Source organism: Pseudophryne corroboree, chromosome 6 (genome assembly GCF_028390025.1).
Source record: "Pseudophryne corroboree isolate aPseCor3 chromosome 6, aPseCor3.hap2, whole genome shotgun sequence".
Classification (NCBI taxonomy): domain Eukaryota; kingdom Metazoa; phylum Chordata; class Amphibia; order Anura; family Myobatrachidae; genus Pseudophryne; species Pseudophryne corroboree.
In genome coordinates this window covers 355,348,351-355,362,498 of record NC_086449.1, presented here as the reverse complement: position 1 = coordinate 355,362,498, position 14,148 = coordinate 355,348,351, and the positions used below count along the sequence as shown (strand labels likewise).

At 45.9% G+C, this 14,148-nt stretch overlaps 1 protein-coding gene across 2 annotated transcripts in view; it reads right to left on the bottom strand.

Moving 5' to 3' along the window:
* Positions 1 to 855: 855 nt before the first annotated feature.
* Positions 856 to 14,148, bottom strand: part of LOC134932299 (very-long-chain 3-oxoacyl-CoA reductase-like) — a 163,940-nt gene continuing 150,647 nt past the window's right edge. For both annotated transcript variants that reach the window (XM_063926607.1, XM_063926606.1), the window contains exons 9-11: positions 7,208 to 7,273; positions 2,896 to 3,045; positions 856 to 1,045 (exon numbers count right to left, since the gene is read on the bottom strand). In XM_063926607.1, the coding sequence (XP_063782677.1) occupies positions 926 to 1,045; positions 2,896 to 3,045; positions 7,208 to 7,273 (336 nt within the window). In that variant the 3' untranslated portion in view covers positions 856 to 925. The remainder of the gene's footprint in view (positions 1,046 to 2,895; positions 3,046 to 7,207; positions 7,274 to 14,148) is intronic.

Sequence of the window (14,148 nt, the reverse complement as noted above, 5' to 3'; positions counted from 1 at the left end):
AGATAAAAGTACATGTAAGTGCTGCTGCTTTAGCACACTTCCGGAAAATGCTCAGTTACCACCCAGAAGCGCCCCTTTCCTGTTAATCATTCACCGATCAGCAGAGCGACTGAAAAGCGCAGCAGGATCCACAGCAAATCTGCTAAGTTTTTAGTTAAATAAATAAGCGTATGCGCCCTGCGTGCCTTGCGCATGCGCATTTAGCAACAAATCGCAGCAACTTGGAATGACCCCCAGAGTCTGTTACCAGCAGGAGATTCTGGAGCTCACTCCAGGCAGAGAGAAACCAAAGCACTGACAGCTTGCTAGCGCTGAGACCCGGAACTTATACCCACTGCTTACAGCTGAGTGTAGGAATAGTTAACATGATGCGGAAGTGAATCCAGACTGGCACCAGGAATGTCAGCTGACTGGAGACTGTCATGGCGCGGTCCATGGAGGTGAGCGGCAGGAACCTTAGCGTGCTGTGGCTGGAGATGGCCGCCACGGCCACTGGACAGAGAGGCACAGAGTCACAGACACCGCGGCGAGCGGCAGGATACATCAGGAGAGCGCCCAGGCTTGTGCCGGAGGTAAGATAAAGCGAGACTGGGGAGCGCAGACAACATCCGTTTTGTGACGGGGTGATAAATCATGGTTTACTGGAATATCCCTAAAGTTGCAGATTTTATCCTTATCTCACATAAATCTCTCACCATGGCCACCAACCAATTACCACAATAGGTAAGTTCTATGGAGTATGGTGTTCTTCCTCATATTTATTTACCCTCTATGTAAGTCTGTAGTAGTTATTATAAAGTACATATCTTAGTTTACAGGATTATTAGAGATTACAATGTATAACAAAAACAGAAATCAATTATGCCATTTATTAAACACTTAAAGACAAGTTACTCCTTAAAGGACGTGTGATGAGAGAACATGCTCACTTCTTTTTCTTGCTTTTGTTGTGCTTATTCTGCAATTTCTTGAAATTATTTTCCAAAGAATTCATTGACGAAATAGTGTTCAAAAGTATGTCTGGAATGAGGCTAAGAACATAACTCTAAATAGACAAACAAACAAAAAATGAAACAAGTTAATAAGGACTGACAAGTAAGGTGGGAATACATATGATATCTTTGCAGATGTGATGCCGGCTGTCACTATACCGACAGCAGCGATGCAGTGAGTCCCCTTGTGGGCTCGCTGCGCTCACCATGCCTCGGGCCCCGTGGCTCACTTTGCTCGCCACAGGTTATATTCCCTATTGGTTGGTAGTGTGAACCCACAAACCGTGTGGGAATAACCTGCGGTTGTCGGGATTCCGACCGGCTGCATTTTACTGGCTGTCGGGATTCTGGCAGCCGGGATATTAACTGCATGCCATAACATGGTATTACTAAAAATGATCATCAATATATAGTAGCTATGATGAATGACGATCTTTTATAAAAAGTTGGTATCATGGTTTCTAGACCAGAGGTTCAAGATTATATTTGGAAGCTAGTCTGCGACTTATGAGACGAGTGACTGACCATAAATCCTGTGGAGATATTTCCTACAGTAATGCGTAGATGCCCCCAATGGACAGACTAACTTTAAATCCGGAAGTCAGTGGACAAAACCATCATCACGCCACATACTATTTATGATTGTACATACAGTAGTTGCATCTGTTAAAGAGGGGTACACACGGAGAGATCCATGTTTAAAATCTAAGCAATCTGAATAGATTGCATAGATTTTAAGTTGGGATCTGCCGTGTGTACCCCCCAGCCAGGGCCGGCTCCGGGGCTTTAGGGGGCGTGGCTTTGTACAGGGGGCGTGGTCATTTACGCCCCCTGTACAGCTGAATTGATGTGCGGTGCGCGATGACGTCATCGCGCACCGCACATTAATGGACCTCTCCAGGAAGGGAAACTAGACGCGTACGCGTCTAGTTTCCCTTCCCAGCGGTAGCGGCAGCGGGCAGCAGGGGGCACACACCAGTAGCGGATCTTGCCCTGGTGCCCTCCGGAAGGCGGCGCCCCGGGCAAAAGTACTGCTTGCCCGTGGCAAGATCCGCTACTGCCCCCAGCGATAGCGATGCGTGCTATCGTTGGTGCTAGATTGAGCCTGCATGCTGGCTCAATCTAGGGGTTGCTCACTTCACTGTTGTGTGAAGTGAGCGCCCTCCCCCGTCCACCCCCCCCCCCCCGCTCAGCACACTGAGCGGTCTGTGTTAAGAACGCTCAGCACACATCTCTCCCATCAGTACCCCCCTTTAGAATGTTAGCCAAATACTTTATAGTCTGTGCAAATCAAAGTTATCTTTAATATCCTGTTTGGTTGAAGAACAGGAGTTCATTAAGAGGTGACTATAGCAGTCGGGTATGGATCATTAGGTCGATCACACTTAGGTCAACAGTCATGAGGTCGATCACTATTGGTCGACATGCATTAGGTCGACATGAACAAGGTTGACATGAGTTTTACTTTTTTTGGTGTCGTTTTCTTCGTAAAGTGATGGGGAACCCCAATTAGTGCACCGTGTTCGCTCGCCATGCTTTGAAGAAAGGTGCCTCATTCCACTGCCGCTTCGCTCAGCACAGGTTAATATTCCCAATCATAGTCCACGTGGATCGTAAAGTATGAAAAAAGTTTAAAAAAAAAGAAACATTTAAAAAAAAATGCATGTCGACCTACCACACGTCGACCTAGTGACCATATTGACCTAATGCATATCGACCAATAGTGGTCGACCTAATGACTGTCGACCTAAGTGTGGTCGACCTAATGACCTTTTTCCATAGCAGTCCATGCTTTGTGAAAAGTAAATAACCATAATCCACTTCATTTGAATGATGTATGTTAGGAGTGTGGTTCCTCTATACCCCTGAGTTATGCAAGCTCTTTATCCAAGTACAATGTTACCTGTAGAGAGTGTGAGAGACATCCACTTGTTCTTTGTGCATAACCCACAACATTCAAAGCTTCACAAGCATATGCCCGAGATGTTTTTATGAAAATGTTGGGTTTCATATTATAGGTCATGTCTGTTGAGACTAATAATGGCATCACACTCTGCAGAAGGAACAAGACTAATTAGAAATACACAGGCATAGTATTTAAAACAGGAAATCTACACTTGTACAAACTTACTTTGTAATAGCTAGTAGACTTTCCTCTCTGTTCCCCACAGTTATCAATAAATAGTAACCACTCTACATCATTTAATGTTTCTAAAATATGCCCTTTTCTTACCCAAGTTGCTACCAAAACTCTTATTCATTTTCTCATGATCTCCCCATTGGCTACTGCAACCTCCTTCTATCTGGTATTCCACCAGCCATCTACAGTATCCCTTTTTCACTCTACCTTAAATACAGCAGTAAAACTCCCTGCTCCATGTCTATTCTATCACTCTGGGAATCTCTACACTGGAACCCTGTGTCCTCCAGAATCCAATGAAAATTATCCTTACTTACAATTCTCTCAACAACACCACCCCTTCATACATTTCATATCTAATATCAAAATATTCTATCATTTCCTTTGATCTACAGTACCTCTCACTTCTTTCTACATGACTTCTCCTGTGCCATTACCCCACTATGGAATTTCCTACAATGCCCAATCAGACTCTCCCAAAACTTTCACATATTTAAATGCCCTCTGAAAACCTGTTTTTATTTTAAGCTATCTTTTTCCCATCCACACAAATGCACCCTCACAACTTTACCAATCACCAAAAATCTTGGTAAATGTAGGCTTACTTATGCCTTAACTACAAGAGTAGATTGGGGAAATTGGGACCAACTATTACAGGTGGCAGTAGCATTTTATTATTATTTGATGATTATTGTTATTACATGGGTCATAGTCAGTGCTGTATTAAAGGAGAGAGGCAGGGGGTAAGTGCCCCAGACCCCACTCTCTCAAGAGCCCACAGCCAGAACTGCTGTCCAGGAATGATATTCTCTCCGTCTTCAGGCTCCACAGCCGGCAGCACTCCCAGCTGTAATATCTGCTAATTACTCCTTTACTGCACAGATGGTGGGAGATGGAGCAGGAAGGAGAACACTAAAGGGTAGAAGGGGGCATTCGGCTGAATGAAGGGGCCCCAGTACATGACTTCCAGGGTGGTAGAGGGTGAGATGGATAACGGAGTGGGCTTAATATTCATCATTTTCCGGTGAGAGGGCAGCTTACTTGACTACAGACATCTCCAGTTCCTGGAAATGGGTTTCTTAGTTTTCAATCGGATTAAAAAAACAAAAAACAAACTAGAGAGTCCCAGCTTTCAGGAGGTACTGCCTCCCACCTGTACAATGATCAGAGTTCAGGAGACAGAGCAATCCACTGATGAAAATATAAAACTGCATACCAGGCGTGTGGAGTTGGAGCAGGGACCAGCTGCTGGAAGGCTGATATCTCTGGTTCTGGGCATATAAGAGACAAGCTGCCACTGTCCACCAAAGGAGAGAGTCCCAGCTTTTGAAGTATACCCTCAGAAAAACTCTTAAGTCAGACAGAACCCAAGATATCTGGCTTGGAAGAGCAAGTAATAAGCTCGGATGGGGACCACTGCTTTGAAGTCAAATATCTCTGGTTCCCCAGGGCCGATTTTCAAAAATGTGGTGCCCCTGGAAAAAGGAGGCACTCAGTTATCAACCTCGGGCCCTTATACTCTTGGGGCTCATTGAGCCCATACAAAAAGACGGCCCTGCATTATGCAATAACTAATGGCATGGAACTGCTGTTGTAGCATCATCTGCTCCGGCTGGTTCATCCTAATGCTGGTTATTAGAAAATAAGATAAACTCCACAAAATGTACCCCCTTTATTTTCTAGTACCAGCCTAGGTTCAAAGGCCCGGGGATGGTTAAATATTTGGGGGTTTTGTGGCGGTACACCCTTTTTTTAATAATTTTTTTAAAAATCCTTTCTAACAATATTAATAAAATGAAGCCTGCACAGATTACAGTGATCTGTGCAGTGCTTCACTAAACTCTCCTGCCAGAAGCATGGTCTATTTTGGATGGGTTCTAAACTCTTAACCTGACGGAAAGTAAACCTGGGGTTTCTATTCTTGTAACTAAGAAAATATTGATAGCGAGATGACGTTCTAATGTGTTCTAAAGTCAGTCATTTGGTTGGGTTTTCATTAGTTTGGTCTTTAATAATGGGAGGATTGTAAAACCAGTGGGAAAATACCCACCCAAAAAATTAGCATAAGTAAATATGAACCATTATTTCTAAGCTGGTGCAAAATTTTAGGGTTTTTTTGAGTGTAAGGAAACCCCTCATACAATGCACCTTCTGCACCACTTTTTGTCAGCAACAATCATTTTCTTTTAAAATGATACAGTATCTTGTTTCAACACTGCTCAGTAAGATGAGGTACGCCAGTGTGCCTATTCCATAGTCTGTTAGGACTGCCTCCACTTCGTCCAGCTTCTTCCCTCCACAATGCAGCCATATTGCTCCAGAAATCTATGCACCCCACAGAAATCATGTATGCTGTACATGTTCTGCCTGCAGAAATAACGGCTTCCTACTGTATACCATTTACAAGCCTGCAATGCTCACACTTCTCTTTTATTGCTCTGTATTCTTGTATTAGTAGGGATGAGAGTGCTTGTTTATGTCCAAAGTTCCCAGCCATTGCTCGGATCACATTATATTTAGGCCATGATCTGTACAGTGCCAAGCTTCACCTGCTACACAGCTTTCATGCAGCTTCGCCCATACCACAATCAGAGCGAGATACAAGATAATTCAGTCATCTTTTTTATTATCTCCAATTCTTTATTTGTTCAATGTTTTAATTTCAGAGTACGTTGAGACATGAAACTCAAGAATAATCTAGTTTTATTTGCTTATTTATTCATGGATAGCATTGTTTCAGTCGAGGGACCAGTAAGTTTTGCGGAATGTAGCCCATAGGCTACAATGGATTAACACCATCTTCAGATGGCATTAGCTGTGGGGGGGGGGGAAGCTCAGGAATGCTTTGCATTATTGAGCTTGGTAAATCTGACAGCTTCATAGCCGCACAGAAACCTATGGGGGCTGCGGCTGCTTTTGTAAAATGGAAGGATTGCAGCAGATATGGCGATATCTGCTGCAGTCCCACCTGCACATACTGGACTGATATTAGGGAGGCCATTACCGGAATTAAGATCAGCATTGTCCTGGGATTTTAGCCAAAAAAATGTCAGGATTTGAATCCTGAAAATTGGTGCCTCCGGGATTTAGTTGCCAGGCTGAGCTGCTTCCCAGAGCGGGGTGGGATGGTAGTGGTTATGGTATGGCTGTGCGGCAGCGCCTAACGTTATAGATGTCATGCTTGCCAGCCCACACCAACTCGCCCCCTAAACAGTGTGCTCGCCAACTTACCGGTAAAGGAAGATTAGAAATTAGAAACACCACCACTGACATTTGCAGCAGCCCTAAGCAGACTCAACAGACTATTCGCCAACAAGGGCAATGTATTAGGTCACCCCATGAGAATTTTCAATCCCGGGTATGTCAGCATCTTGAAATGTAATAAAGGACAGTGCGACTAAATAACAAAGAAATCTCAGTTTGAGTTCATGAATGTTGTATAAGTATTAGCGACAGAAGAGATCAGGGTCGGAGATGGAGGTGGACAGGAGATGCTGGGCTTCAAAAAGGAGAGAAGCTGCAAGTGAAAGTAATTAAAATAGATCATTGACAACTTCCGCCAACAGCACCGCTAACCCGGCAGCGCTATGTGCGGTCCCCCCTCCGCACACACCTAGTTACGACCCTGCTATAATAATACACGCTCTAGAGCTAGTGTACAATACACAGCCCAGTACTGTTGGCTAGTGTAACCACTATCAGCCATTGATAGTGTCGACCGTGAAAGCTACAGTATACAGTACACAGAGCAAAGCATAATGGCACTTAATAAATGCATGAAAAAGTGCAGTGGTTTCAACTAAGCAGAAATCCATTTCATTCACTGCATTATTGCTTGTAAACCAACAGCATACATCATCACAAGTTTATAAATAACTACAAAGAAAGCCCAACGAAAAGAATGCGCCACTGTCTAAAACTAAGTAGACAGAGCTTCAAATAAGAAACAGTGAAATTAGTAGATAAAAAGGCTCAGTAAGAAACACAAAGTATAAATGTCCAACAATACCAATGGGACCCTATGGTACTGGGAGAGGGTATTTTGAATCATACAGGCTGCAAGCGATGATTTTACCTGCACAGTTATTCCTGCTTTCTTGTATTCTACATGCAGACCTCGGGAGAAGAAATCCACAAAGACCTGCAAGGGAAAGAGTTAAAACACATAATAAAGTGTTTTCTATAATTACAATAGTATTGTTTAAAAATAAAAAAGATAAGTAAGCTTCTTGCTTTGCTTGATTAAAGGTATAATGAGGAGACGTGTACTGGGAAGAAAACATAGTTTCCACAAGATAAACCCCTGGAAAAAGATCCTTTCAGGTTCCCTGATTTAATAGTCCTACCCCCCAGGTCAGGTGTAGTATGCTATGCCGGCGCTAGGGATCCCGGCGCCCAGCATACTGGCACTGGGATCCCGACCGCCGGCATGCCGGGAGCGGTGTGAGCGCAAAAGAGCCCCTTGCAGGCATGGTGGTGCGCTACGCGCGCCACGCTATTTATTCTCCCTCCAGGGGTGTCGTGGACACCGCAAGAGGGAGAATAGTTGTCTGTTTTCCGGCTGTCGGGATTCCGGCCTCGGTATGGTGAGCACCGGGATCCCGACAGCCGGCATATCAAATGCCTCCCCTCCAGGTCAGGCATGTCAAACTCAAAATCCCAAATGGGCTGAATAATCAAGGTCTAAAGGCCCATACACACTTGACGATGCACACATCGTTAACGACCGTCGTTAACGACTTCCCTTGAACAGCTGAGCAAACGACATGAGCATACACACTACCAACGACCAAAGACGAAAGATGAAAGACCAAAGACGAAAGATGAAAGACCAAAGACGAAAGACCAAAGACCATAGACCATTCATCGTTAAAGCATCCAAGCTGAACAGTTTATTAAAATAATGAGCTGGTGAACAGTGGCTTGGTCGTTGGTCTTTCACACCATACACATTCAACGACGTCTCTGGTCGCTAACGACCATAGTGGAAATTGAGCATACATGCTCCACAGATGAACGATGGACGTTAACGTCCCGCGGGGCCGCGCATCGTTGGTCGTTGGATGCATAATGTTATGATTCCCGTACTCCAGACCAGAGGAGATCTTTATGGCAGAGGTCTGAGTACTGGAAAGATATGCTGGTACGGGAGCAGGAAGGCCTAGTAACCCCTGGCGCCCTAACTCCGTTGTCTCGCCCGTGTTATCAGAAATCCCCTGCGAGACTATGGTTGCTTGAGCCCATGGCAGCCGCGTTCGAAGGGCGGATTATGTCTGCCCAACCCCGATGCCCCCTCAGGTCTTAATGGGAGACAAAGGGAAATCCGAGACAGGGTGATAACAAGGGGCCCTCTGACTAAGCAACCAGGCCAGGGGTTACAAGCTATCTAACTAAAACCAAAAGTATGTGCGGACAAACCGCCAGGGAAAAGGACAACCAAAGATCCACTGATCCGTTACTCCTATCCAGCACCGCTGGATACCAGAGTGGATTTGTGGGAGCGGAATCCTCCGCAAAAGCTCCAGAACACAATAAACTAAATAATAATTGTAAGCGGTCAAGCCGCAACACACGGCTACGCCGCGACTCACGAACACCACAGGATGTTAAAGGTGCTCGGTCGGACTCCAGGAATAGATGACAAATTCCGAGTACTGGATCACTGAGGACAGGAACAACCGGGTTGAGCAGGACTGGAAACTCTCTGTAACTGACACAGCAAACAGGAAGCTATCACCGGCGTCTGTGAGAAGTCCTGGGAGTGCTTTTAATTGGGAGCCCTCCAATCAGGATCCAGACAGGGTAATGATCAATCATGCCGTGCAGCTGCATGCTGCACGGCCAAGCTACCAATTAACTGATTTATTTAGACCCAGCAACGGGGAACGCGGTCCGACAGTGGCGTCCCCGTTGCTAGGGTCAGAGCGGCTCTGTGCGCCCGGCGTCTAGCGTTGCTAGGGAGCCGGCGGCTGTCTGCCTGCGGCTTCCCTAGTTGCTAGGCGCCGGGCCGCACTGACGGGCGGACCCTCGGCGCCTAACAGTACCCCCCCCTTGAGGAGGGGTCAAGGAACCCCTAAGGCCAGGTTTCTGAGGAAACTCTCGAAAAAATGCCTTTTTGAGCCTCGGGGCATGGAGATCCTCATCCAGGACCCAGGACCTTTCCTCTGGACCATAACCTTTCCAATGTACCAAAAAATAAAGTCGACCCCGGGACAACCTGGAATCAAGAACCTTCTCCACCAAGAACTCCTGCTGACCCTGTACATCTATTGGTGATTTCCCCTGAGAGATCTTGCGAGGAAATCTACTGGACGAAACATAGGGTTTTAACAAGGAGCAATGGAAGGTATTTCCGATCCGTAAAGTTTTTGGTAAACGTAACCGGAAAGCCACTGGATTGACTTTTTTGATAATATGAAATGGTCCAATAAATTTAGGACCCAATCTGGCTGAGGTTTGTCGAAGTTTAATGTTGCGAGTCGACAACCATACCCTATCTCCAACTTTAAAAGTGCACGGCCGCCGGAGCCTGTCAGAAAATCTTTTCTCCCGAAATGCCGCTTTTCTGAGAGCCAGGTGCACTTTTCTCCAGATGAGTTTGAGATGAGAGGTCAAGGTCAGCGAGGAGACAGAGGAATGTTGAAAAAAGGAATTAGCTCTGGGGTGAAAACCAAAAACTGTAAAAAATGGAGATACATTGGTGGAGGAATGACAGGCATTGTTGTAAGCAAACTCTGCAAACGGAAGAAACTCAGACCAATCATTTTGGAGTTTGGCCGAGTACAAACGCAAATATTGTTTTAATGATTGATTAACTCGCTCAGTCTGCCCGTTGGATTGGGGATGGTAGCCAGACGTTAAAGATAATTTCATCTTTAATGAGGCACAAAAAGACTTCCAAAACTGTGCAATGAATTGTGGACCCCGATCAGAAACAATATCAGTGGGTAACCCATGGAGTCTGAAAACATGGCGGAGGAACAAGACTGCCAATCCCTGGGCAGATGGCAATCTGGGAAGAGCAATGAAATGGGCCATTTTGCTAAAACGGTCCACTACCACCCATATGACTCGGCAACCGGCTGACAGAGGGAGGTCCACCACAAAATCCATGGAAATATGAGACCATGGCCTAAGAGGAACATTCAAGGGCATAAGTTGACCGATAGGCAAGGAACGGGGAACCTTATGCTGTGCACAGACCTGACAAGAAAAAACAAACTCCTTAATGTCTTTGGAAAGACCAGGCCACCATACCGAGCGGGAAACTAATTCAAAAGTTTTAGCGATCCCCGGATGCCCGGCAACCTTGCTATCATGAAACTCCGTCAAAACCGTTGCTCTCAAAAACTCGGGGACATAAAGACGACCAGCAGGAGTATTTCCAGGAGCTTGATGTTGAAGCTGCTTTAACTGGGTAAATAAATCTTGTGTGAGACCTGCCCGAATGACTGAAGACGGAAGTATGGGGGTAACAGGACTGTTGTCTTGAACTGGAAGAAAACTGCGTGACAGGGCATCTGCCTTGGTATTCTTGGAACCTGGCCTGAAAGTGATAATGAACTTGAAACGAGTAAAAAATAAAGCCCACCGAGCTTGCCGGGCATTCAGCCGTTTAGCTGATTCAATGTATTGAAGATTTTTGTGATCAGTCAAAACTGAAATGGTATGAGTGGCTCCTTCAAGCCAATGCCTCCACTCCTCGAAAGCCCATTTAATAGCCAGTAATTCCCGGTTACCAACATCGTAGTTGGATTCAGCAGATGAGAATTTCCTGGACATAAAGGCACAAGGATGTAATTCCAGGGAATCCGGATCCTTCTGAGATAGGATAGCCCCTACTCCAACCTCCGAGGCATCAACCTCAACAATGAAAGGCAATTCTGGGTTGGGATGTCTGAGGACCGGGGCTGAGACAAAGGCTTGTTTCAAGGCCTGAAAAGATAACTCCGCTTCACGTGACCAGTTGGTAGGATCTGCTCCCTTTTTAGTCAGTGCCACAATGGGAGCAACTAGGTCAGAGAAAGAGTGAATAAATCCTCTATAGTAATTCGCAAACCCTAAAAAGCGCTGAATTGCTTTTAAATTGGTGGGTTGCGCCCAACTAAGGATGGCTTGGAGCTTCTTTGGTTCCATACAGAATCCCCGAGGGGAAATAATGTACCCTAAAAAGGATACCTCCGTGACATGAAATTCACACTTCTCCAGCTTGGCATATAGGTGATTTTCACGTAATTTTTTTAGAACCTGACGCACCTGGGTAACATGTTGTTCAATGGAGTCAGAATATATCAAAATATCGTCTAAGTAGACTACAACGAATCTTCCAAGAAATTCACGGAGCACATCGTTAATGAGATCCTGGAAAACTGCCGGAGCGTTGGACAGGCCGAATGGCATAACCAGATACTCATAGTGGCCTGATTGAGTACTGAATGCCGTTTTCCACTCATCCCCTGACTTGATTCTGATGAGGTTATATGCTCCTCTCAGGTCAATCTTAGAAAAAATCACAGCCGAACGTAGCTGATCAAAGAGGACAGAAATCAGCGGCAAAGGGTAAGTATTCTTCACTGAGATTTTATTCAAGGCTCTAAAGTCAATGCAAGGTCTGAGTGATCCATCCTTCTTCTCCACGAAGAAGAAGCCTGCACTTAAAGGGGATTTAGATGGCCTGATAAATCCTTTCCCTAGGCTTTCTTTAACATACTCATTCATGGCCACAGTTTCAGGTCCGGACAATGCATATAACCTTCCCTTAGGCAAAGTGGCACCAGGAATTAACTCGATAGCACAATCATAAGGCCTATGGGGAGGCAGAATATCCGCATTGCCCTTGGAAAATATATCAACAAAATCCTGGTATTCCACAGGAATGGGTGCGGGAATGACAGCAGCTATTCTGATGGGAAGCGTAATACATTCCTTATTACAGATGGTACCCCATTGTGAGATCTCCCCCGACTGCCAATCAATGATGGGATTATGAAAGGCCAGCCAAGGGTGACCCAGAACCACTGGAACTGCTGGGCAATGGGTAAGGAAAAACTCAATCTTTTCAGAATGCAGAGCTCCTACTGAAAGTAGAACAGGAGGGGTACAGAGAGAAATGACCCCATTGGACAAGGGACTCCCATCTAAACCATGCATGGTGATACACCTACCCAAGGCTACCTGAGGAATACCTAAGGCCTTAGCCCATGTTAAATCCATAAAGTTCCCTGCAGCTCCACTGTCCACAAAAGCCGAGACCGAGGAACAGAGGCTGCCAAAGGAAACTTTAGCTGGAACCAACAGTGAATTATTTGAGGAGATAAGCTGCAGACCAAAGTGAACCCCCTCACAACTCACTTGGTCAAGGCGTTTCCCGACTTGTTCGGACAACTACGGGCAAAATGTCCCTTACCCCCACAGTATAAACAAAGACCAGAATTTTGCCTTCTGGTTCTTTCTTCAGGAGACAGTTTGGAGAGGCCTATCTGCATGGGCTCCTCTATGTCCACAGGAATGGAAAAAACACAAGGAGAAGACCCGACAGATGCTCCTTTTTCAACCCTCCGCTCTCTGAGACGACGATCAATCTTAATAGAAAGCTCCATGAGTTTATCGAGAGTCTCAGGAGCGGGATACTGAAGGAGACTGTCTTTTATAGACTCGGATAAGCCGAGGCGAAACTGACTGCGCAGGGCTGGGTCATTCCATCCACAGTCGTTCGACCAATGGCGAAACTCCGTACAATACATCTCTGCGGGATTCCTACCCTGTCTGAGAGCACGCAACTGACTCTCGGCGGATGCCTCTCTATCAGGGTCGTCATACAATAGCCCTAAAGATCCCAGAAAGGCGTCTACAGACAATAAAGCCGGATCGTCTGTCTTTAAGCCAAAAGCCCAGGTCTGAGGATCCCCCTGTAGCAAAGAAATAATAATTCCTACCCGCTGAGATTCCATACCTGAGGAGACTGGTCTTAAACGAAAATACAGTTTACAAGACTCTTTAAAATTAAAAAACTGCTTTCTATCCCCAGAAAAACGGTCAGGCAGATGCATTTTTGGTTCAGGAATGACCCTCGGGGAAGTCCGTAACAGATCTTCCTATGACTTCACCCGAAGGGACAGATCTTGAACCATCTGAGTAAGCTCTTGAATCTGGCTAACTAAAAACTGGCCAGGATTTGGCCCAACACCGGAGGGATTCATGAGGCTGACTAATCTCCCAACAGAATAAGGGAAAAAATTAACTCCTGTTAATTTTAAATTTTAGTCTGGCCGGTGATAATGTTATGATTCCCGTACTCCAGACCAGAGGAGATCTTTATGGCAGAGGTCTGAGTACTGGAAAGATATGCTGGTACGGGAGCAGGAAGGCCTAGTAACCCCTGGCTCCCTAACTCCGTTGTCTCGCCCGTGTTATCAGAAATCCCCTGCGAGACTATGGTTGCTTGAGCCCATGGCAGCCGCGTTCGAAGGGCGGATTATGTCTCCCCAACCCCGATGCCCCCTCAGGTCTTAATGGGAGACAAAGGGAAATCCGAGACAGGGTGATAACAAGGGGCCCTCTGACTAAGCAACCAGGCCAGGGGTTACAAGCTATCTAACTAAAACCAAAAGTATGTGCGGACAAACCGCCAGGGAAAAGGACAACCAAAGATCTACTGATCCGTTACTCCTATCCAGCACCGCTGGATACCAGAGTGGATTTGTGGGAGCGGAATCCTCCGCAAAAGCTCCAGAACACAATAAACTAAATAATAATTGTAAGCGGTCAAGCCGCAACACACGGCTACGCCGCGACTCACGAACACCACAGGATGTTAAAGGTGCTCGGTCGGACTCCAGGAATAGATGACAAATTCCGAGTACTGGATCACTGAGGACAGGAACAACCGGGTTGAGCAGGACTGGAAACTCTCTGTAACTGACACAGCAAACAGGAAGCTATCACCGGCGTCTGTGAGAAGTCCTGGGAGTGCTTTTAATTGGGAGCCCTCCAATCAGGATCCAGACAGGGTAATGA